The sequence below is a fragment of the Tursiops truncatus genome, chromosome X (assembly GCF_011762595.2).
Source record: "Tursiops truncatus isolate mTurTru1 chromosome X, mTurTru1.mat.Y, whole genome shotgun sequence".
NCBI classification, from domain to species: domain Eukaryota; kingdom Metazoa; phylum Chordata; class Mammalia; order Artiodactyla; family Delphinidae; genus Tursiops; species Tursiops truncatus.
In genome coordinates, this window is record NC_047055.1 from 18,977,407 (window position 1) to 19,000,200 (window position 22,794).

General features: G+C 42.5%; 1 protein-coding gene across 25 annotated transcripts in view; it reads right to left on the reverse strand.

The window, feature by feature from the left end:
* ARHGAP36 (Rho GTPase activating protein 36) overlaps nucleotides 1–22,794 on the reverse strand; it is a 154,409-nt gene that overhangs the window by 73,594 nt on the left and 58,021 nt on the right. For 10 of the 25 annotated variants that reach the window (XM_073799093.1, XM_073799094.1, XM_073799090.1 and 7 more), the window contains exons 1-2: nucleotides 3,052–3,067; nucleotides 2,631–2,738 (exon numbers count right to left, since the gene is read on the reverse strand). The exons of 6 other annotated variants lie outside the window; for them this stretch is intronic. Coding sequence is in view for 7 of the 19 variants with exons in the window: in XM_073799076.1 (XP_073655177.1) it covers nucleotides 2,631–2,738; nucleotides 3,052–3,064 (121 nt within the window). In the remaining 12 variants the exon portion in view is untranslated. Of the gene's footprint in view, nucleotides 1–2,630; nucleotides 2,739–3,051; nucleotides 3,177–22,794 lie in introns of those variants that run through there. 9 more of the 25 variants (XM_073799073.1, XM_073799072.1, XM_073799071.1 and 6 more) reach the window with 3 other exon arrangements.

A 22,794-nucleotide genomic window follows, 5' to 3' on the forward strand; every position in this document is an offset into this window, starting at 1 on the left:
CCCACCAGCTTTCAAACCACATCCTATTGTCACAAGGGAGAACAGTAACACTGCACAATGGAGTGTGTGTGTGTGTGGGATCATTAGGGTGATTCCTCTCAGGCTGATTGGCACCTAGGCATAAGAGACTGAGATTTAGATGTTAGACTCTTGATTCTTATTTAGAAAAGTCTCTCTCTTCTCCTAACCCCCATCCCCTAAATCTAACACAATCTCTAATCTCCAGGTCTCTCTGATCAGCACAACCTCTACTCTCTCTTCCCATCTGTGACTATTTTTCCCCATCCTGCTCTCCTTTTGGAAGAACTTTCTCCCTACCCAAACAACTTCTTTTCAACTGTGTCTCCTTCTTCCCACCTCTACTCCCACTCCCCAAGCCAGATGGTAGCATACACACTAGGCATCATTTATCTACCTTTTTGGGGGCTGAATGCTCTTGAATTTAATTTTGAGATGCTCTTCTTCAGAGATCACTCTCCTGCCTATACACAACCTTCCACCATTGCAGTGTCTTTGGAAAACACCATACCCCAACTTCAGACCTCGTTCTCATTCGGACAATATGGTAAGTCTTGATTTTAGAATCTAATCCCTCATTTCCATAGAAATCATCTTGACTACTTGCACATCACATATATGATCCTGAGGTAGGCACAGAGGTCTTCTTCATCTGTAGAATTAAAAAGTCCATATCTTAAAGGCCAGGAAAGCTTTCTGGTCTATTTATAGGAACTAGTATTGAAACACAGCAATATATCCCTTAAATTTATAAATATTTTTCTGGTTATTTTGACCTTAAGATTCATAGACTCGAGTCATTCATTTTCCTTGGTTAATGACACAGTCTTTATTACAAGGTCTCTCTTTTTTGTTTTAATTAATTTTATTCTTTTCCTCTTTTCCTCTTTTCCCATTTCCAATCCCATTTCTCTTCTGCCCCCATAGACATCCACCCTAATATACTTAATAAGCACCCTTTCAATCCATCATCTATATATTAATTTAGCTACATGTGTAATCTTGAAATTTTATAGTGTTTTTGCATAAATTGTACTGCACTACGAAATTCCCTTTATTACTTTTTCACTTAGCATCATTTTTGTTTAATGATGTTGCTTTAGGTGTATTGTTACAAACTAAATGTTTATGCCCGGCCCCCCAGCACCAATTCATATACTGAAGCCCTATACCCCAATGTGATGGTAGTTGGAGACCAGGGCCTTTGGAAAGTAATTAGAGTTAGATGAGGTCATGAGGGTGGGGACCTCATGATGGAATTAATGCTTTTATAAGAAGAGATACCAGAGAGCTTGCTTTCTCTCTCTCTCTCTGCCACATGAGGATGCAGGGAGAAGACACCATCTGCAAGTCAAGAAAGAGCCCTCACCCCCCAGAAACTGACCATGCTGTCACCTTAATTGGACTCCCAGCCTCCAGAACTGTGAGAAAATAAATGTCTGTTGTTTAAGCCACCCAGCCTATGGTATTTCATTATGGCAGCCTGAGCTGACCAAGACGTATATCTAGACTATTAGTTCTGATTAGCCATGGTATTCTCATCATGTGCATATATCACATTTTATTTGCCAGTCCACTAGTTATAGATATCTAGGTTCCCTTCAGTGCTATCACACAAAAGATGATTCCATAAACATACTTGGGACTTCCCTGGTGGCGCAGTGATTAAGGATCCACCTGCCAGTGCGGGGTACATGGGTTTGATCCCTGGTCCGAGAAGATCCCACATGCTGCGGAGCAACTAAGCCCACGCACCACAGCTACTGAAGCCCTCGCACCTACAGCCCGTGCTCTGCAACAAGAGAAGCCACCGCAATGAGAAGCCCTGGCACAGCAACAAAGACCCAACACTGACAAAAATAAATAAATTAATTAATTAAAATAAATACTTGCACATGTCCCTTAATGGATCGGTTCCAGAACTATAAACTTGGTCATAGGGTTATGTGTATTTCATTTCCTTAAGCACCTCTAGATTACTCTCCAGAGTAGCTTTGCCAGTTCACATTCCTGCCAGCAATACATGAGAATATATGATTCCCCATATTGTCACAGGCTCACAATATTATCTGACTTTCTAATTTTGCCATTTAAATATGCATTTAGTGATATCTCATGGTTTTTCAACTTTACATTTTTCTGAGTACTACTGCAATTGGGCATTTCCCCATAATTTCAGATTTCCTATTCTGTGAAATGCCAATTCAAATATTTTGCTCATTTTCTATTGAACACATTTTTTTCTTGTTCCTAGATTTTGAACAATTTATGTTTTATATGTCATTAATAACTTCATCTACTTCCAAAATGGATTTGAGGAAGAGTAACACAAAAATTCAGAGAAATAGGGCAGATAAATGAAGATCAAAAGAGTGATAGAAAAACCATATGGAAATGTCTATCCCAGTTCTTTATTTTTTTAAATTGGGTTGATTTTTTGCTATTGAGTTTTAAGAGTTCCTTATGTATTTTGGATACTAACTCCTTGTCTGATAGATGGTTTGCAAGTAGTTTCTCCCATTCCATCAGTTACCTTTTCATTCTGTTGATTGTTTCCTTTGCTGTGCAGGTAAAAAGCAGAAGCTTTTTAGTCTGATGTAGTCCCCACTTACCTATTGTTGTTTTTGTTGCTTTTGGTGTCATAGCCAAGAAATCATTGCCAAGACCACTGTCAAGGAGTTTTTTCCTATGTCTTCTTCTAGGACTTTCACAGATAGGCACTGAAATATTTATTAAGAGGGTAAATCTCATATTAAGTGTTCTTGCCAGAAAAAAAACCCCAAACAAACCAAAAAAATCCCAAAGGGACACCAGGAAACTTTTGGATGTGATGGATATATCTATTACCTTGATTGTGGTGATGGGTTCACAGGTGTATTCAGGTGTCCAAACACTGAATTTTATACTTTAAATATGTGCTGTTTTTTTTGTATATCAATTATACCTCAATAAAGCTGCTTTTGTAAAATGTAGAGCAAGGCAAAACCAAGGGTGAAATAGTTATCTGTACCTAACCAAGGGTAAAATACTTACCTCTACCTAACATAACTCTGAGTCTTCTGGCAGCCAAGACAAAAAGAAGAAATTATTCGTTTATTCAACACATGTTTTATGTTGAAGCTTTAAGATTTTAAATTCCCTTGGTCTCTTGGCTGAGTCTGAAGATAGAAAATAAATATAGTTTTGAGACAATAATCTGACTAAATCAAGCCTGAAAAATACAATCATCAGAACAACACTAGAGAAAATATTCTTTGGGGCTGAATCATCTCACTAATCATCATATCTGCAAAAAGCTTTTGAAACATTTGTTTTGGTATGAAAAATATTTTCAAGACATGTTGATTTTTAAGTTTTTCTTAAATTTGTTTTGAACAGTGGGAAGTAGAATGCATTAAAACGTTTTGAAAATGTTTTCTCAAAACACTGTGATGCTAAGCAGTGTTTAAAGAATTTTGATTTCCAATGGCCATAAAAATTGCACTCCTCAGTGACAAATGAGTCTTCCACTGCTGGACTGGGGCCAGCTTGCCGTGGCTCCTGGCAGAAGGCTGCACGGAGTCAGCTTTTCAAGGGAGAGTCCCATTTGGGGACCTGGATCACTAGGAGTTAAGGCTTATGAAGAATAAAAAAAAGCATGGTTGGGAGGCTCAGAGGCACAGTCCCTAGACCAATGGTCACTGGTAGTATCTTGAGTGTCTACTAGAGAAAGGTAGAGGGGTAAAGAAAGACGTGGCCCCTCGGGCTTCTACAGTCATCTTGGGGCTTCTGCTACTTGTTCAACTGGAATGGGTGAGGTTTTGCAAGCCACTTAACCAACGCTGGTTGGCTGGTACTTCTGGATCTTTATGAATCCTAGCAGGAAATCCAAAGCAGGAAAAAACACCTCAGAAAATACCACTGTTCAAGTGTATACTATGTTCCAGGCCCTGTGACAGGCACTTGACATATGTTGTATTCAATGTTCTCAGCAATCCCATGAGGTAGATAATAGTATTAACCTTATTTTATAGATGTAGAAACTGAGGCTTAGAGACTTATGTGACATCCCCAAGGTCACACAACTGGTAAGTGGGGAAACTGAAGCTAGAACTGAAGTCCAAAAACTCCAAAACCTATGCTTTTAACCATTTCATGATATTGCATGCCTCCTCTCCAATCAGCCATGGGATTAGTAATTGATATTATTATATTCATTATATTAATAGTATCTTTTATTAATATTGTCATTTACTGCTTACCAAGCACTTTGTATCCTTGTCTCCCTAAGTAGATTATAAGCTCCTTAAGAATGGGAACTGCCTTTTATTCTTATACATCAAGAGTGCCTAATACGGCTCTAAGAACTTAGAAGGGAAGTAAGGAAGGAAAGGACTAATATTTATTCAGTACACACTATGCCCAAGGCACTATCCTGAGCATTTTATATGCTTTATCTCATTAAATCTTCACACCCCTATGATGTAAGTGCTATTAGTATTCCTGTTACATAGCTGAAGAAACTGAGGCTTAAAGATTTTAAATGACTTGCTCAGAAAGAAGTCAGACACAAAAGAGTACATTCTGTATAATTCCATTTACATGAAGATTAAAACAGGAAAAACCGCTATATGGTGATAGGTGTTATAATAGTAGCTACCTTTCCAAGGGGTACTGACTGTGAAGGGGTATGAGGGAGTCTCCTGAGATGCTGGAAATATTCTACATTTTGATCTGGGAGATGCTGACATGGGTGTATGCCTATGTAAAAATTCATCAGGTGACACAGTTAAGATTGATGCACATTTTTGTATATAAGTTGTACTTCAATTAAAAACTTTAAAGTGACTTCCTTAGAGTACCATGATTAGTAAATGGCAGAGCTGAAATTTGAACCCAGTTCCATATATTATGGAAAAGATACCATGGAAAAACACGAAGGAACTTTTTGGCCAATCAAATACTTCAACTCTCATGCTTCCAAAATCCCTGCCTCCTCTCACTTCTGCCATTTTTATAAGTATCAGCTTGGTCCTCCTCTAGATAGTTTTCACTTCTCACAGCTTCACTAGGTGAACATGAACTGCGAGAACAGAATCCACTCAATATCTCACCCTCCAGCACCCTCCATGCCCCTCACTCAACACATGAGCTTCCTTTTAATTAAGAGAGCACATTTTAATCCTCATGATACCAATAATTCAAGCAGAGGCATCTATCAAGTGGACTTTAGTAATTAAAAACTGGTGATATTGAAATAATTCTTCAGCTTACCTTCTAATGATTGGAGAGTTTTGCAACCATACACTGGAAGCAATAATAAACAGCTTCAATTTAGTTAATCTATTCAATTTCAACAGTATTTATTGGTCAAAATATTCTGCAAAAGCCACTGTGCTGGGTCCAGTGAAGACTAAACAGATGACAATAACAAAGTCCCTGGGGAGCTCTAAATCAAGTGGGGGAGGTAGATGTGCACAGGTACCTCTGCTCTGCCAGAAGGTAGAATGTTCTTGTTAGCATTACACAGCTGCAAAATGCTATGGGAATTGAGGAGGAGAGTTGGCTTTAATGGTGGTAAGGTAGGGTGCATCATGGACGGCTTCTAAGAAGAGGTGGCTTTCAACTGAGCCATGAAGAATGGAAATTGAACTGGATAAAATCCTCAGCCTCATCCCTGATTTCTCTTTTTCTTTCTCTCGTACCCTACATCCAAACTATCCACAGGTCTGTTGGCTGTGCATTCAAAACATATCTTGTTTAATCTCCAAAATATACAAGCAGCTCATGCAACTCCATATAAAAAAAACAAACAACCCAATGCAAAAATGGGCAGAAGACCTAAATAGGTGTTTCTCCAAAGAAGATATACAGATTGCCAACAAACACATGGAAGGATGCTCAACATCACTTATCATTAGAGAAATGCAAATCAACACTACAATGAGGTATCACCTCACACCGACCAGAATGGCCATCATCAAAAAATCTACAAACAATAAATGCTGCAGTAGGTGTGGAGAAAAGGGAACCCTCTTGCACTGTTGGTGGGAATGTAAATTGATACAGCCACTATGGAGAACAGTATGGAGGTTCCTTAAAAAACTAAAAATAGAACTACCATATGACTCAGCAATCCCACTACTGGGCATATACCCTGAGAAAACCATAATTCAAAAAGAAGAGTCATGTACCACAATGTTCATTGCAGCTCTATTTACAATAGCCAGGACTTGGAAGGAACCTAAGTGTCCATCGACAGATGAATGGATAAAGAAGATGTGGCACATATATACAATGGAATATTGCTCAGCCATAAAAAGAAATGAAACTGAGTTATTTGTAGTGAGGTGGATGGACCTAGAGACTATCATACAGAGTGAAGTAAGTCAGAAAGGGAAAAGCAAATACTGTATGCTAACGCATATATATGGAATGTAAAAAAAAAAAGGGTCATGAAGAACTTAGGGGCAAGATGGGAATAAAGACGCAGACCTACTAGAGAATGGACTTGAGGACACGGGGAGGGGGAAGGGTAAGCTGGGACGAAGTGAGAGAGTGGCATGGACATATATACACTACCAAATGTAAAATAGATAGCTAGTGGGAAGCAGCCTCATAGCACAGGGAGATCAGCTCGGTGCTTTGTGACCACCTAGAGGGGTGGGGTAGGGAGGGTGGGAGGGAGACGCAAGAGGGAGGAGATATGGGGATATATGTATACTTATAGCTGATTCACTTTGTTATACAACAGCAACTAACACAACATTGTAAATCAACTATACTCTAATAAAGATGTTAAAAAAAAAGAGGGAGATGGAAACTGAAAGTCAAAAAAAGAAACAAACAAGCAAACATATCTTGTCCAACCACTCTCTCCTCACTTCTACTAGTAACGCTGTGGACCAAGCTGTAATCGTTTATGACCTAGCCTATCACACTAACTTTCTAACTGGGTTCTCTCCTCCCACTTTTGCCTCTATGATTTTCTTCACCAGTGTTCACATATCTATTAAAAACATCAATCAACTGTCATTTGCCTACTTAGAAATCTTTTGTTGAGTTATGATTTTATTTAGAGTAAGATCTCAACTCTCTACTATGGCCTCCATGACCCTACCTGATCTGGCCCCTGCCTAGTTCTCTGACCTTGTCTCCTCCTCATCTCCTGGCTCAGTATGCTTCAGCCACACTGGCCTCTTTACATTTTCTGAAACTTGTTAAGCACGTTTCTGCATCAGGGCCGTTGCACTCTTAGTTCCGTTTGTTTGAAATGCCTCATCCCTCACCTTATCCAGGTGTCTGTTCATGTGTCACCTCTTCAGAGAGGTCCTCCCTGAAGTCTCCAGCTAAAACAGGAGTCCCCTCCACCGTTCTCTATGCCTTTGTCCTGCTTCATTTTTCTTCATGGCACTTATCGCTATTTGTCATTTGCTTATATAAATGTATGTCCGTGTATTTATCAACTGTCTTCCCCACTAGAATATAAGCTCCATTAAAGCAGGAGTTTTTGTCTGTTTTGCTCACTGTTAAATTTCTAATGCCCAGATCACTGCCTTGTACATAAGTAGGTGCCCAATGTATAACTGCTGAATGTGAAGTTAGAGATGGAAGAAAAATACATTCCCAGTGGAAAATTCATCCATTCATTCCTTCAAAACAGTGTAAGCTGCTGAGAATAAGGTATGTCAGAGAAGGTGAACCTGATAAATGTGGTCTCTGTCCTCACAGAATTTCCAGTCTAGTAAACAAGCAATTACAAACTGAGGAATAAATTCTTTGATAGGGATGAACACTGTGGACTGCAGGAGCACATGGGAGGCCCTCGCTACAATGACTAGTATAGTGACTGGCGCATGTTATTTCATTCTTTCATTTATTCATCTCTCAAACATTTGTTGAGTACCTCCTCTGTGAAAAACATGGTGCTTGTCAAAGGGAATTACATAGCTCACAGTCAAGTAGAGGAGATGTATGCTCACTGTTGGGATATAGAAAGATTAATGTGAAGGGTGGTGAAGAGAAAGGAGGCAAGAAGCTAGAGGCAAAGAGGCCTGGGAAGAGGCTGTTGCAATAATCCAGTCAAAAAGAATGAAGAGCTGGTTTGAGTCAGACGGTTTTGGGATGGACCCAACCTTGCCCATGACCAGTCAAGTAAGATATGGCCATTTTCCCCAAGACGCCCTTAACATGGCCTGAAAAACCCCATATCGGGCCTTTTTATTCTGTCTCCCCTCCCACCATTGTGCATGCTGGTTTCTCAATTGGGAGTGTCCCCATTAATCATTTCTGACATTTATTTAGCCCTACTGAGCAGTGAAGTGGAAGGGAGGTTGAAGGCAGGCGGGAGGCAGACCGGAGCCAAGAGGGGTGTGAGAGGAGGAAGGCCCCTCCCTTGAGCCAGCCAACGGGGACAAGAGAGCCTGACTAAGGGCCGAGTTTCCAGGGGCCCATTCCATTTCAGACGACTCATTTAGGCATTACTTTATTTATACCCCTGCCTCATTCCACACTGCCTTCTGATCTGATCTGTTGATCCCCTCCCCTCCCCTCACCCTTTCAAATTAAAGGTCACCAGGATAGGTTTCCTTGGGGGCCCAGGCTACACCTGTTTCTTGCACGTGCTCAAGTGGGAAAATGGCCAAGAACTAAATACAACCACTTAGTCGTTGGGGAGAAAACCGAGACCCAGAGAAGTTGACAAAACAGTGTGAGGACACACAGCCAGTAAATGGCTAAATCCTGATTTTGCCTAAATGTGAGCCTAGGTCTTCTGATATTCCTAGTTTGTAGACATTTTCTTACGGTTCCAATGACAGGAACTCACTTCCCAGTGGAGAGCTTTCCTAAATGGAGGAATGTCATTTCGTGGACAAAGAGGATTCACTTTACAAGTTGGGTTGCCTTCAGCTTTGCAAGTAGCTAGGCTTATAAGTGTGAGAGTGTGGGAAAGAGGTGCACACATGCCTATGCAGTGACTTCTGTCAGTTTCACACACACACATACATATACACACACACTCACTTCCCCACTCTTCAGCCACCCAGACAACTGGGCCCATTACTAGTGTAAAAGGCTCCTTTTTTGGGATATGATAACTATTTGAAGCCTGATTCCACAGTGATCTGTAGGGCCTCAAAGTGAGTGAGAGGTGACCTCATGATTTGAGCCCCTTCCTGTCCAACTGCAGGCCCCAGCCTCTCTCTTTCTCCCTCCCACTCCCTCTACTGTGTCATTTTGTCTGTCACACTCTGTTGCTCTGGTCTCTGCCACAATTTGTCCCTGTTTCTCTCCTCTATCTCTTGCTCTCTCCTCTTTCCTCTCTACCTCTACCTTTCTCTGTTTGCCATCTCTGTCTGTATCTCTCCATGGCTCTGTGTCTTTCTCTTTTTCTCTTTCGATTGCATTATTTCTCTTACTTGTGCACTCCCTCTTTCTCTCTCTCTCCCCTTCCCTTACTCTGTCTTTTCCAAAAAGCCCTCAAAGAATCTCAGGCTTCTAAGCTGACTAGCCAGAACTGCCCTGTTCAGCTCTTAACTGGCTATCTTCCTTAATCTTTCCATAAAAATAAATCATGTTTCCAACTTAGATTAAAGGCCTTCTGGGAAAAAAAAAAAAACTGGGTCTTTGCTCCTGGGCACCCCCTCCCAGAACTTGGCATAGGGTTGAGAACATACCAGGTGCTCAGAGAATACCCATTCCCCTGCCATGGCCCACCCCATCGACTGTTCAGCAATCACAAGGCTATTCTTAACCCCAATACCTCCTCTTTGGAGATGAAATAATTCATGGCGGCTGGAAAGGAGAAGAGCCTCCCAGAGTGCAATGGGCACGTATGCTTTGAGAGGTCTTCAACCCTCCTTCCACCCCCAGCAGCGGTACATCATCGGTCCCAGGGCCTGGCCTCCTGGAGACAGAGTAGCTCATCATGAGCAAGGGGATTCTGGTCTGATTCCCACAATACCTGTCACCTCAGTCCCCTCACCATCCTGCTTACAGCTCTCCTCTACTCTCAGATCCTAATCTCAGTCTGGCTGCTTACTAGTTGTGTGAGCTTGTTTTACTGTCTGTCTCCCCCATTAGACAGTGGGCATCATGAAGGCAAAGTCGGTGTCTGTCATTTTATCATTATATCTTCAGCACCTAGCACGATGCCTGGCACAGTGGGCATGCAATATACATTTTCTGAATAAATCAGCAAATAAACCAATTATGCTCTATAAATCTTGATTTTCTCTCCTGTGCAATGGGTGAAATACCAACCAGTACTTCCCAGGACTCTTAGAAAAGTGAAAGCCAATGATATATGTAAAGTGACGGGCATACAACAGGTGCTTAATAAATGTAAGGATCTTGCAGTGCTGTTGGGAGGACAAAATAAGATGACACATAGAAGAATGGCCAGCACAGTGCCTGGATAGAGGAGGCCCTCAATAAATGTCCATGCTCTTCCACATCTTTGCCACAGCCTGCAGCCAGAGTTGCAGGGTGGCCGACTGGGAGTGAGCCCCCTCCCAACTCCTTCTGGGAATGGGCGCTTGTGCCTTCTGGTGGTCTCTTTCAACAGCCCTAAGCAGGTGGACACTTGGGGGACTGTAATCCCCAAGGCCCTTTCTTCAGCCCCTGCCCAGCCTTTCCTGGCTAATTAGATGAGTAACGGTGTTTACTGTCTCTGGCTGGGCAGCTGACGGATGGTTGAGGCTGCAGATCATTAACCTTTCCCGGGTTCCCAAATGTTCTCATTAAGGAGCCCTGTCCTATGTCTTTTTCCAGCCCCAAGCTGAGGGCTGAGGGGCTGGCTGGCAGGGTGGGACGTGACTGCAGTGGTTCTGGAGAGTTCTATGCTACAGCCTCAAGGATTCTGTCTGCTCTTTTTCCCCCTTACCCATTCCTTCAGAAAGCCTCCTCCCAGAGATATACTCGGGAAACCCCCACCAATAATATATCATCTTTCTTGCACCCCTGTATCTCACCAGAGTGTGAGGATAGATTTGGGACTGAAGGGCTGCTTGAAGGACCCTCAGAACTTCAGGATGTAGATAATACAGCCTCAAAAAAGAATAGATACATGTATATGCATAACTGAATCACTTTGCTGTAAACCTGAAACTAACACAACATTGTTAATCAACTACACTCCAATATAAAATTAAAAATTAAAAAAATAGAGACTCAGGACACTTGAGGCTTACCCTAATTCTGCCTCTAATTAGCTCTGTGACTTCAGGCAGACTACCTTGCCTCTCTTGCCCTGCTTCCCTACCTTTGGAAATGAGACTCTGCTCTTGAAGGGCTCTTCCAGCTCTTGGGACCTCCATTTCAGAGGCAGGGGTGATGGCATGTTACTATAAGACAGGACTCAAGAGATGAAACTCGCAAATGGCGGTCCCACTCCAGTCCACCATCTAGTTTTTATCTAAGGGGACTTTTTACTCCCTTGATGCTCCTTAGAAGGTTTCTATGCAGGATCACCTGTGCTCCCAGAGGCATAACACATGATGAGACTATAAGGAAGTGAGTGCAAAAAGCTGGTGGTCAGGATTACTATGGAAAGTAGTGACTGGTTTGGGGAAGCTGAGCATGTGGCAGGACAGGGTTTGGAGGACAGTTGTAAACAAACAAATAAACAAATCAATCAATTCTCCAAGTACTCATGGCAGAAATATGCTTCCAGGTTCTGTATATGATTAGTTGCTTAACCTTTCTGGGCCTTAGTTTCTTTAACTGTAAAATGGCAATAATAACAACCAGAGTGGTCTAGAATATTCAAATGAGACAAGGGATATAAAACTCCTAGTTCAAAGTCTGCATTTTCCCAAAGGGAGTCAGAACTCGCCCCAGTTTATCTTGATCAAGCCATCTCCTTCTCACTGAAATTGAAGGGGCAAAATTTTAGCACAGTTTTTCTCAACTTTTCCCCACTAGTCAGCCACAGAGGCTTGAAATACCCCCCAGAAGGGTCATTCTTTGAGGAACTATGGTACATGTGTATTTTAGCTGTGTAAAGCTAAATTTTATCAGAGAGGAAAATGGAATGGAGTGAGCTAACACCTTTGTAGGAAGTTTATCTTATTAGTCTTTTAGTACCCAGAACACAGTGATGGGATCTAAACTAGAGAAGTGCAAATAACTAAGACAAGAGTCATGCAAAGGCTGAAAGAAGACATTAAAGGAGGAAATCCTCTTTGGTTTTCCTTCTTCCTCTCCCCTCACTGTATCTAATCCATTATGGAGTCCTATCTACCTCTTTGAATAGCTCATTTATCTTAAACTCAGTATGTCCAAAACTGAACTCAGTCTCACACCCAACCTGCTGCTCCTCCCTCAGTGCTCCAATGGCACCACCATCTACTGTAAGTTGCACGTAAGACACTTGGCCATGTCTTTCACTAATTCCTCTCCCTATAGTTCATGGTCAATCTCCAAACCCAATATATTCCACATCCAAAATATGTCTCCGATCTCCCCACTTCTTTCTGTCTTCATTCCCAATGCCCCAGCTGTACTCCAGGTCAGTTGAATCGGAATCTTGGGAGGTAAGACTCAGAAGTCAGTATTTTTTAAAACTCCCCATATGAGTCCAACATGTAGCCAAGGACAAGAACCACTGCTCTAAAATAGATAGTTAGTGGGAAGCAGCCGCATAGCCCAGGGAGATCAGCTCGGTGCTTTGTGACCACCTAGAGGGGTGGGATAGGGAGGGTGGGAGGGAGACGCAAGAGGGAAGAGATATGGGGACAAAGTATATGTATAACTGATTCACTTTGTTATAAAGCAGAAACTGACACACCATTGTAAAGCAATTGTACTCTAATAAAGATGTTAAAAAATAAAGAACCACTGCTCTACACATTATCCAGAGTGATATTTTCAAAAATATAAATCATACCCTGTCACTCTCCTGCTGAAAACCCTTTATTGGATTGCCATTGCACTTGGAATAAACTTCAAGCTCTTTCCTATGGCCTACAAGACCCTTTGAAAGATGGTTCCTGTTGATCTCTCTAACAGTATCTGTATCCTCCCCTATTTTTTCTTACACTTCAACCATATTGGCTTTCTTTCTGTACCTCCTATACACAAAATTCATTCCCATCTCAGGGACTGGCACTAACTGCCTCAATATTCCCAAGCTCAAAGACCAACCTTGAGGTCCCTGATCCACTTCAAAGAGAGAACTGTCTTATCTGTACAAGGGAGCAAGGTAAGTCCAAAAACAGTGAAGAAGCTTGGATTTTCCCTTGAACTTTTCTCCACCCCTTCTCCATCCAGTGCTCCACCATATCATCTGAGCTGATTTGTACAGTGTTTACCATACTATCTGTCACTGGTTTGAGGGCCCTGTGCTGGGCATTCCCATCTCTCCTAATAGTTTTACACTATGCAACTTAGTTTAAATGGCCATCCAAAATGCAAATTAAAACCACAGTGAGATACTACACACACACACACACACACACACACACACACACACACACACACACATCAAAATGGCTAACATTTAAAACAAGAAAATCAATAGCAAATGTTGGCAAGGATAAGGAGCAACTGGAACTCTCATACTCTGCTAGTGGGAGTAAAAATTCATATAACCACTTTGGAAAATTGTTTGGCAGTACCTAAGAAAGTGAAAAAATACATACCCTATGATCCAGCTATTCTATACATAGGTATATAGAGAAATGAGTGCATATGTCCACCAAAAACATGTACAAGAATATTCATAGCAGCAACATTATTCATAATAGCTCCTAACAGTAAATAACTCAGATATCCATCAACAGTAGAATGAATAAGTAAAATGTGCTATATTCATACAATGAAATGCTACAAATATGACAAAGAAAGAAAAGAAAGAAGAACTACTGGTACGCTCAACAATGTGGGTGAACTTTACAGACATAAGGATGAGAGAAAGAAGGCAGACACAAAAGAGGACATTGAAGAATAAGCAAAACTGATTGATGCTGAGAGAAGTCAGACTAGTACAGGGGTTCTTAAAGCACCAGAAGCACCTGAGAACTTGTTATAAATGCAAATTTATGGGCCCCACCCATATCTACTGAATCAGAATCTCTGAATATAGGGCCCAGGCATCTGTGCTTTAACAAGTCCTCCAGATGATTCTGGACTAGTGGTTACCTCCTGGGGGAGTATTGACTGGGGAAGGGGCATGAGAGAGCCTTCTATGGTGCTTGAAATATTCCACAGTACCCAAGACAATAGGTACTATTATATAAAAAGAGAGGACAAATTCAGAAAGGAATGGGGGGGGCTGGGGTGTGGAAATCGGACATGGAGCAGCTGAGGGAATTAGAAGTGGCCGGGGTCAGGAGTGGAAGACAGTAGCTCCAACTAGTGCTAGTTGCATTTGCCAGGCTGGTGCTCTCCATTTGAGCTCAGCTGCCTCCTTGTTCTCCAACCCCCACCATCAAGCCTGCAGAAGCCCCTCCACTCAATTTGTTCTACCCACAGAGTAGTACTTGACCATGGGCCCTAGTTGCTGACCTCTCTACCTTTGAAAGTTTCTTCCCAATTCATAGAACTCTCATCTCCTTAATGGGATGAGCCAGTTCTGTTCCAAGAGCCATTTCATTTGGCTGTGGCTCTGGGTGGCGATGGTGGGAGGAGTAAGACATCTCTCTGAGTCTGCCAGAGTCATTATTTTCCTGTCCATTTTATCAGTCCACTTACTTTAAAAGACTGTCAGGAAGAAGATGAAGTACCTAACTGGGGTGCTGTGTCCAAGGTGGACTGCTAAGGTGCATATCCACGCTGACAGTGACCTGGGAGCTGGCCCAGGAAATTCACAGCACTCAACAGGTTAGGAGCTGGTCGACGTTGGGGACCTAGAACTGTGGATGATTCAAACTACAAGGACCTTAGAGGGTTTCTGGTCTACCCTCTCATTGGGTTCATGGGAAACTGAGGTCCAGGAACGTATAGCAAGCTAGTGGCTCCCAGGAAGGATGCTTAATAAATGTTCCAGGTACATCATCCATGTGTCTCCCAAATGAAGACCATTTGGAAAAGTGACTGCAGTTTCAGCTCCTATATGAAAGCTTGTCTTTTTCTTAGCAAAGGTTGTCCTTCAGAGCAATGGATTTGTGATTGGAATATGTTTCCTTATTGAAAACGTGCTTTATTCCTAGAGAAGGAGTTTCCCTCTAGAGCCCTAAGAGTTGAAGATGCTTACCTCAGGGACCAGAAGAGGCAGGGCCACATGCTGCAAAATGGGCTGACTCTCCCAACGACCTTATTCACACCAGTACTGGGCCCTAAAGTTTGGATTGGAGCAGGCTGATGCTCATTCTTTAGTTCGTCTGTGCCTCATGCTGCACTGTGAACAATGGCTCTTCTTGCCGTGAGAAACACAGAGTTCTCTACTTGGAGAACTCTGATCTGATGAGGGACAAAGAGATTGCATGGTGTGGTAGAAAGATTATCAGACCTAAAAGCAGAGAGACAGGGATTTACAGTCCCAGCTCTATCATTGATTAATCATGAGATATTGGTTAAATCATATCATCTCCCTCAGTCCCAAATTCTCCACCTCTAAGATGGAGATCATGTTATCTACTTTCCGGAGTTGTTGTATAGATAAAACAATGCCCATAGAGTACTTCACATGGGGCTAGGCAATAAGTAAAAACTCGATAAATGATATGTTGTTTTTTATTAGCTAAGTAATCTTAAGCAAGTCCTTCCACATCTGGAGCCATCAGGTTCCATATAATATTTCAAATGGAGATGATAGTATCTACCAGGTAGGGTTGTTATGACAATCACATGAGGTCATGTTTCTAAAAACGCCTTGCAAGATACCTGGTGCATGGCAGGCACTCAACCCCTGTCCACTGAATTCGAATAGAGACCAGAGAAAACATATACCTAGGTAGGGGTTGGGCAGGGAGGGCCTAAGCCACTGGTTTCCCAAAAGCAAGGGTCTCAACATTCAATTAGAAGAGCTGGTAATTGCAGAGCCATCAGTGCTGGGTCATTTATCTTGAAGACAGGAAGCTGATCAGGGCTTGTTATGAGAAGATTTTATCCAGCAGCACCAGCTTGTTCAACATCAGTTCCTGTCACCTGGATTTTTCTGTTTCTCAAGTTCCCTGGGGGACTGTGACTGAGTTTGTTTTGGAAAGACAGGAAGAACAGAGTCCAGGACACAGACTGGCCACAACTGGATGCCTTGATTCTATTCCTTGGACTATGGCAGCTTAGACTGACTCCTGCAGAGGGATGGGGAACATTCGGGCAAGTGGAATAAATAGACCACCTTTAGACAGCAAGAGAAGTGCTGGACAGGGGGCCTGAAAAACCGCTTTGGGAGCATAAGGAGGGCACCAAAATGTCTGCTTGGGAGGGACAGGAAGGACTTCCCAAAGAAGGGCACACTTGAGCCTGGCTTTGAAGGATGAGTAGGAGTTCAACAAGTAAGACTAGGGAAAAGAAACTGTATACAAAAGCAGGGAGAAGTGAAATAGCATGGCGTATTTGGATAAGGGATTCAATGAGGCTCAAGTGAAGACTGGGAGGAGTGGACAGAGGGCTGGACAGGAAGAGGATTATGGATTTCCTTAGAGGACAAAACAAGGAGTGTGCATTTGATCTTTAAAGAAATAGTGAGTATGAAGTTTTCAGCTGGGGCACAGTGACATGATCAGACTCGTGTTTTCGAAAGCTTATCTGGCTACACTGTGGAGAATGGGCTGCAGGAAGGAGAGACAGAGGCATGGCAACCAGTTAGGAGGCCATTATAATATCTAGGTGAGAAACAATGAAGGTCTGTTCTAGGGAAGAGGCAATGTGAGGCAACAAGGATAAAGAAGAGGAAGTAGACCTTGGTGATCGGTTGAATGTGAGGGTTGAAGGAAAGCAGGGATGAGGATGACTCTGAAGTTTATAGTTTAAGAAAGTGAGGCATTAACAGTGATTGAGATAGTAATGTACGGTGGGGGGGTAAAGAGTTATGTCGAGTTTAAGGTATACAAAAGATATCTAGGTGAAAAAAACAAAGGATACTATTTATTTTCTATTTGTCCAGCATGGTATATTATCTATGGCTCTTTTCTTGAGATATTATTGACACATAATATATGTAAGTTTAAGGTGTACAGCATGATTATTTGATATTTTGTATATATTGCTAAATGATTACCACGATAAGGTTAGTTAACTCCTTCATCCTCTCACATAATTATCTTATTTGTTGTGGTGATAACATTTAAGAGCTACTCTCTTAACAACTTTCAAGTATATAATATAACATTGTTAACCATAGTCACCATGCTGTACATCAGAAACAACCCTATGAGGTAGACACTATAATTACTCCCATTTAATGGATGAAGAAACTGAGGCCCAGAAAGGTTGAGTGACTTGCCAAGTCTAGTGTGACAAATACTTCAAGTATTTGTACTTGATCATTCTGCCAAGAGAGACGGACAAATCCTAAGGACAGGTCCCAGCATACAAATCTCTGAGGTACCTATTACTGTTCTGTAAATGGCCACCCAGAACCTAAACTGGCGCTGTGCCAATTTCCAAAGTCATTTCCTATCATTCAATTTGAAACAACTTCTGGGGGCTAATCTGGGTAAAGATACATTCTAGCCTGGGAGGCTCTATGTCACTTGACAGTTGACCACAGAAAAGACCCTCAGATGCCCTTCCACCTGACCAATATCTAGAGGCTTTCATGGAGTACCGTAGCTTCTCCCATTCACTCTGGACCTGGGCCCAGACCCATTCCCAGTGGCTGCTAGGAAGACAATCATAGTCACAGAAAACACACAGGCATGGCACCATTTATAAAGAAGCGTGGACGTGTTGGGAGCTTTTAGAACCCAGGGGAGGTATATCAAGGGAAGACTTCTGGAATTGTGGTATTTTGCCCATTTGCCTTTTTCCCAGTTTTAGACACCTTTCCTTGCAAGAGACATCCCTTCAGTGATTACCCCATGAATGGCCTTTCTTGGCTTTGTTCTTTATTTGCCTCCTATCGACCACTTCCATCCTCAGGGGCTTTTCGGAGTCACTCCAAAACCTCTGTGGTTTTAATTAACCAAGTGGTTTGGTGCCATCAGCCTCCTTCCATCAATTTATTAGTCATTTCCTTCTTGGGCTCATTAATGAACATACTTAATAACACTGTTTCCAGCCCAAAGTCTCTGGAGCCCTCCTCCCCCCGCCCCCCACAATGCCTTTCTCCTTGCCAGGAACTTCTGGACATTCATACCTTTGCCCTTTCCTTCGGTACCAGTTTGAAATTCATAAATATGAACTTACTCTCCAGTGTTGGAGAGGAGTCTCTGGGCATGTGTGTGGGTGTAGAGATGCATATGCATGTGCTAGAGAGAGAGAGGTTGGGTAGAGGGAGTCTGAGAGAAACAGACATAAAGAGAACAACAGGGAAAGATAATGAAAAATTTTCCATAACAGGGTTTTTATCCACAGGCTTTTTGAAAATCAGTCAATTACATATAATGCATATCCTTTATACCCTCATCCTCAACCTGCTCTCAGTAGTGTCACTGTGCCACCCCCCACAAACCATGAATCACAGCCTCATAAAACGTCATAAATGGAAGGGGCCTTAAATACCAGCTAGCAAAAATTCCTAATTGTTCAGATGAGAAAATTGGGGCTCGTAGGGGGCCAGGCTATTATTCACCGGAGGTTACCCTGGAGGCCCTCAACCACCTTCCCCAGTTGAGTGTGAGAGGTATTAGACAGGCTGTTGGCTGTTGACACCAGAAAACACACACACACACACACACACACACACACACACACACACACACACACACACACACACACACACACACAGCCATCTTCCATCCAGACTCCAAGAGCAAATCCCTGCTCTGGGGTTAGGAGAACAGACTTAGGAGCCTGCTGTTTGGGTACAAATCTTAGCTCTGTAAGTCATTGCATCAGTTTCCTGGGGCTGATGTAACAAATTACCACAAGCTGAATGGCTTAAAACAACAGAAAGGTATTCTCTCCCAGTTCAGGAGGCAAGAAGTCTGAAATCCTGATGTTGGCAGGGTTGGTTCCTTTTGGAGGCTGTGAGGAAGAAACTGTCCTATGCCTCTCTCCCAGCTTCTGGTGGTTGCCTATTATCCATGGTGTTCGTTGGTTTATGGACACGTAACTCCAATATCTGCTTCCATCTTCATATGGCCTTCTCTGCGTTTCTTTGTGTCCCCTCCTCTTCTATAAGGACATCAGTCATTGAAGTTAGGACCCACCCTAAATCCAGTATGATTTCATCTTAAGATCTTTAACTAATTATATCTGCAAATAATGTCACATTCTAAAGTTCCAGGTGGACATGAGTTTTGAGGGACACTATTAACTCACTACAATCATGAAACATCTCTGAGCCTCAGCTTCCTCCTCTATAAAATGGTAATAATAATACCCCTCATATTCCTTATTTGAGGTTTTGAAGATAAACTAAGTTAATAGGTGGTAAAGCACTCAGAACAGTGCCTGACACGTAGTAAACACCATACTGGCATTCCAGCCCCATTGAATCCTAAGGTTTGTGGAAAATTCTGGTATTTTTCTTTCTTTTCCTTTCCTTTCTTTTTCTTTCTTTCCTTCTTCTTCTTTTTCTTCTCCTTCTCCTTCTCCTCCTTCTTTTTCTTCTTCTTCTTTTCTTGGTAAACTTTGTATCTCCTAGTCTGAGAACAGTGTTTGGCATATAATATGGGTTCATTAAATATTTGTGAAATGAATACATGTGTGTTTTCAAATCACACCCAAGGGAAGCCCATCTCCACAAGCTGATGGAACCCTGGAGGATTTGCCCACACATTTCTCCAGCTGGAAAAGCCAGAATTTATCCAGTCCCTTGGGGAAACAACTGAGATGGCATGGGGCTTATTTGGGGGTGTGTGCAGGTTTACAAACACTGAGGAAGGGTACCCCTGGGCCACACACAGCACTAGGGGAGGCCACAGATTAGGGATGTTTGAATCACTTATCTCTGTGGGTACAGCTACAGCTATTGGGGTGGAAGGAGAGACGGAGAGGGGAGGCAGGCAGGCACCAGCTGCTGGATGACCGGGTCAGTGAGTGCCAGCAGGTCTCTAAATACAATTCCCCAAAAGGGTTCTGGGGACATTGCTAGCGGGGCTAAGAGAAACAGTCATGGAGATCCCTAAGAGCTGTGTCTTCAGTTGGATATTCTCACCCAAAGGATGCCCTTACTAGGAAAAGTGCCTGGCAGGGGCTGAGCCAGCTGCCCAGCTGTCCCACAGGGCTCAGCTACCTTTCACTCCCTCCCCCCTGGGCAGGAATTTGTTCCTGGAGTTTAAGTGGAAGATGCCTGTGTGTGTGTGTGTGTGTGTGTGTGTGTGTGTGTGTGTGTGTGTGTGTGTGGTGTTCATGTACCTGTTTGTTGGGGGGAGAGGTGTTGCTCTCCAGGGCAGAAATGTGTAATCTAAGCCAGTTTCCAAGTCCAAAGCTAGCAGGAAAACTGAGATCCAAAATTAGCACACTGTCCTGAAGCCTTAGCTTGAATATATAAGGGTATACATGACAGGGGCTGGCCAGGGTGGGCACGGGGGAGAGGCAACAGGGAACCTGGAATTGGGTCACCCTTAGTAGGAATGCAGGTCCACAAATCCATCCCCCCACCGTCTTTCCCAGGACAGGATGCACTGCGAGACAGTCAGTTGAGAGACAGTAGCTAAGGTTTGGAGCTCAGTGCCTGACCTGATTGGGAATTCAGTTGGTGGCCAGGGTAAGGACTCAGAAATAGCTAACATTTATTGAGTATGTACCAAGTGCCAAGCACTATGTTAAACTCTTTACAAACACTCCATTTGTTCCTCAGACTCTTCCTGAGATAGTTATCAATGGTATCCCACTTTTTCAGTAAAATATCTGAGGCTTAGAGGGCACACAGCTAGGAAGTGTTAGAGCCAGAATCAGACCCTAAGCAGGTTGACTCCAAAACCCATGATCTTAACCATTAAGCTGTATTGTCCTCAGAATATGGCCCATACTGAGGCTGTGACCAATGCTGGGGGTTTGGTGTTCAGACAAATTTGGAGCTCTGCTTATTCGTGATTAGTATTCTGCCAGTGTCTCAGTTTTTGATTAATCGCTGCATCAAAAATGTAAGAATTATATGTGAGATGGCGCCCCCTTGTGGGTAGAGTGGTGGTAGCAAGTAAATAAGGTATTTTTGAAGATTTTTTCTTTATGGATGTTTTCTTTCCTGGGTGTGTGGTTGGGCCTAGGCTGTTTGCAGTCCCAGGAGGGCTGACCGATGAAAAGAACATAGTTGTCACAAAACTGCTGAGAGAAAGGCCTTAAAATGAGCCGAACTGAAGACAAGGGTCTGAGGCATCTAATGTGCTTAAAACCAAAGATGTTAAAAGGGAATTGAGAGAAGAAACCAAGAGATCAGCCTCAGTTTCTCAGGGAAACTGAGAAAACAGAAGTGAAAGGAAACCTGGTCGGGAAACCCGTAGGTCACACCTGTTAAGATAATAACCCTATGCTCTTATCAATCAATAAGTGTTTATAATATTGTGTTACTAATGGTAATAGTTCTAATTTACGGAATTCCTACTATGTGATGGGTTTTAAAATATGCAATCCTAGTAAAAATCCTGCACAGTACAAATTATTCTTTCCATTTTATAAGTGAGGAAGCTGAACCTCAAAGGATAAGTGATTTGAGAAAGCCACACAGCTAGGAAATAGCAGTACCTGGATCTAGACCCAGATCTGTCTGGCTTCAGAGCCCAGGCTTTTTCTATTGTACAATATTTCCCCTTAAATTGTCATTAGCATCTGCTAATTCTGTCACTCTTTTAAGTTTCAAATGGTATTTATTACATGTCTTCCAGGTGCCTGGCACTAATCTAGACTTATTTAATTCTCACAACAACCCTATGAGGCAGGCACTATCATTATTTTCTTTCTACAGATTAGGAACCTGAAGCACAGAGAAGGTATGTAATTTGCCAAAGGTCACACAGCTGGCAAATGGCAGTATCAATATATTCTAATATATGTCTGTCTGACTTGAGGAGCCATGTTCTTAGCACACTCATATACTGCCTCTCCAGAGATACAGCAGACTCCCCAAAGGCCTCAAAGCACATCTCATTCTGTAGATGTCCTCAGAGTCAGCTTGAGGAACTGAGTGACCAGATCTGCGATATCTAATATAGTGCCCTCTCCTACCCCTTCTCTCTGTATTTCCTTACCCGACTTCACTTGTCTTCACAGCACGTATCACTTGCTGATATTATGACTTCTACACTTTTGTTCTTTGTCGGTCTCTCCCACCAGACTGTGAGCTCCTTGAAGACAGGGACTTTGGTTGGCTTGCTCTACACTCAGCCCATAGGATGGTGTCTGGAACATGGCAGGTGTTCAGAAATGTGGACAGGCTGAATCTGAGCCCACAGGTTCTTCTCCTGGACTTCTCTGACGACCTCTCTTTTAGGTTGAAACTGAACTGGACAGATTTTTCTGAAGGCCACCAGTGACCTACATGTCACCATAGCCAGAATATATTTTAATCCCCCAATTATTGGACCTCTCAGTAGCATTTGGCCCAGTTGACTTCCCCATTATTCATTCAACAAATATTTCTTGAGCATCACCTAGTGGTTAAGTGCACAGACTGAAGCCAGACTGCCTGAGCTTGAGTCTCCGCTCTGTCACTGGTTAGTTGTATGACTCTGAGCAACATACTTAACCTCTCTATACTTTCATGTCCTCATCTATCAAAATGAAGATAATAAGAGTATTCATCAC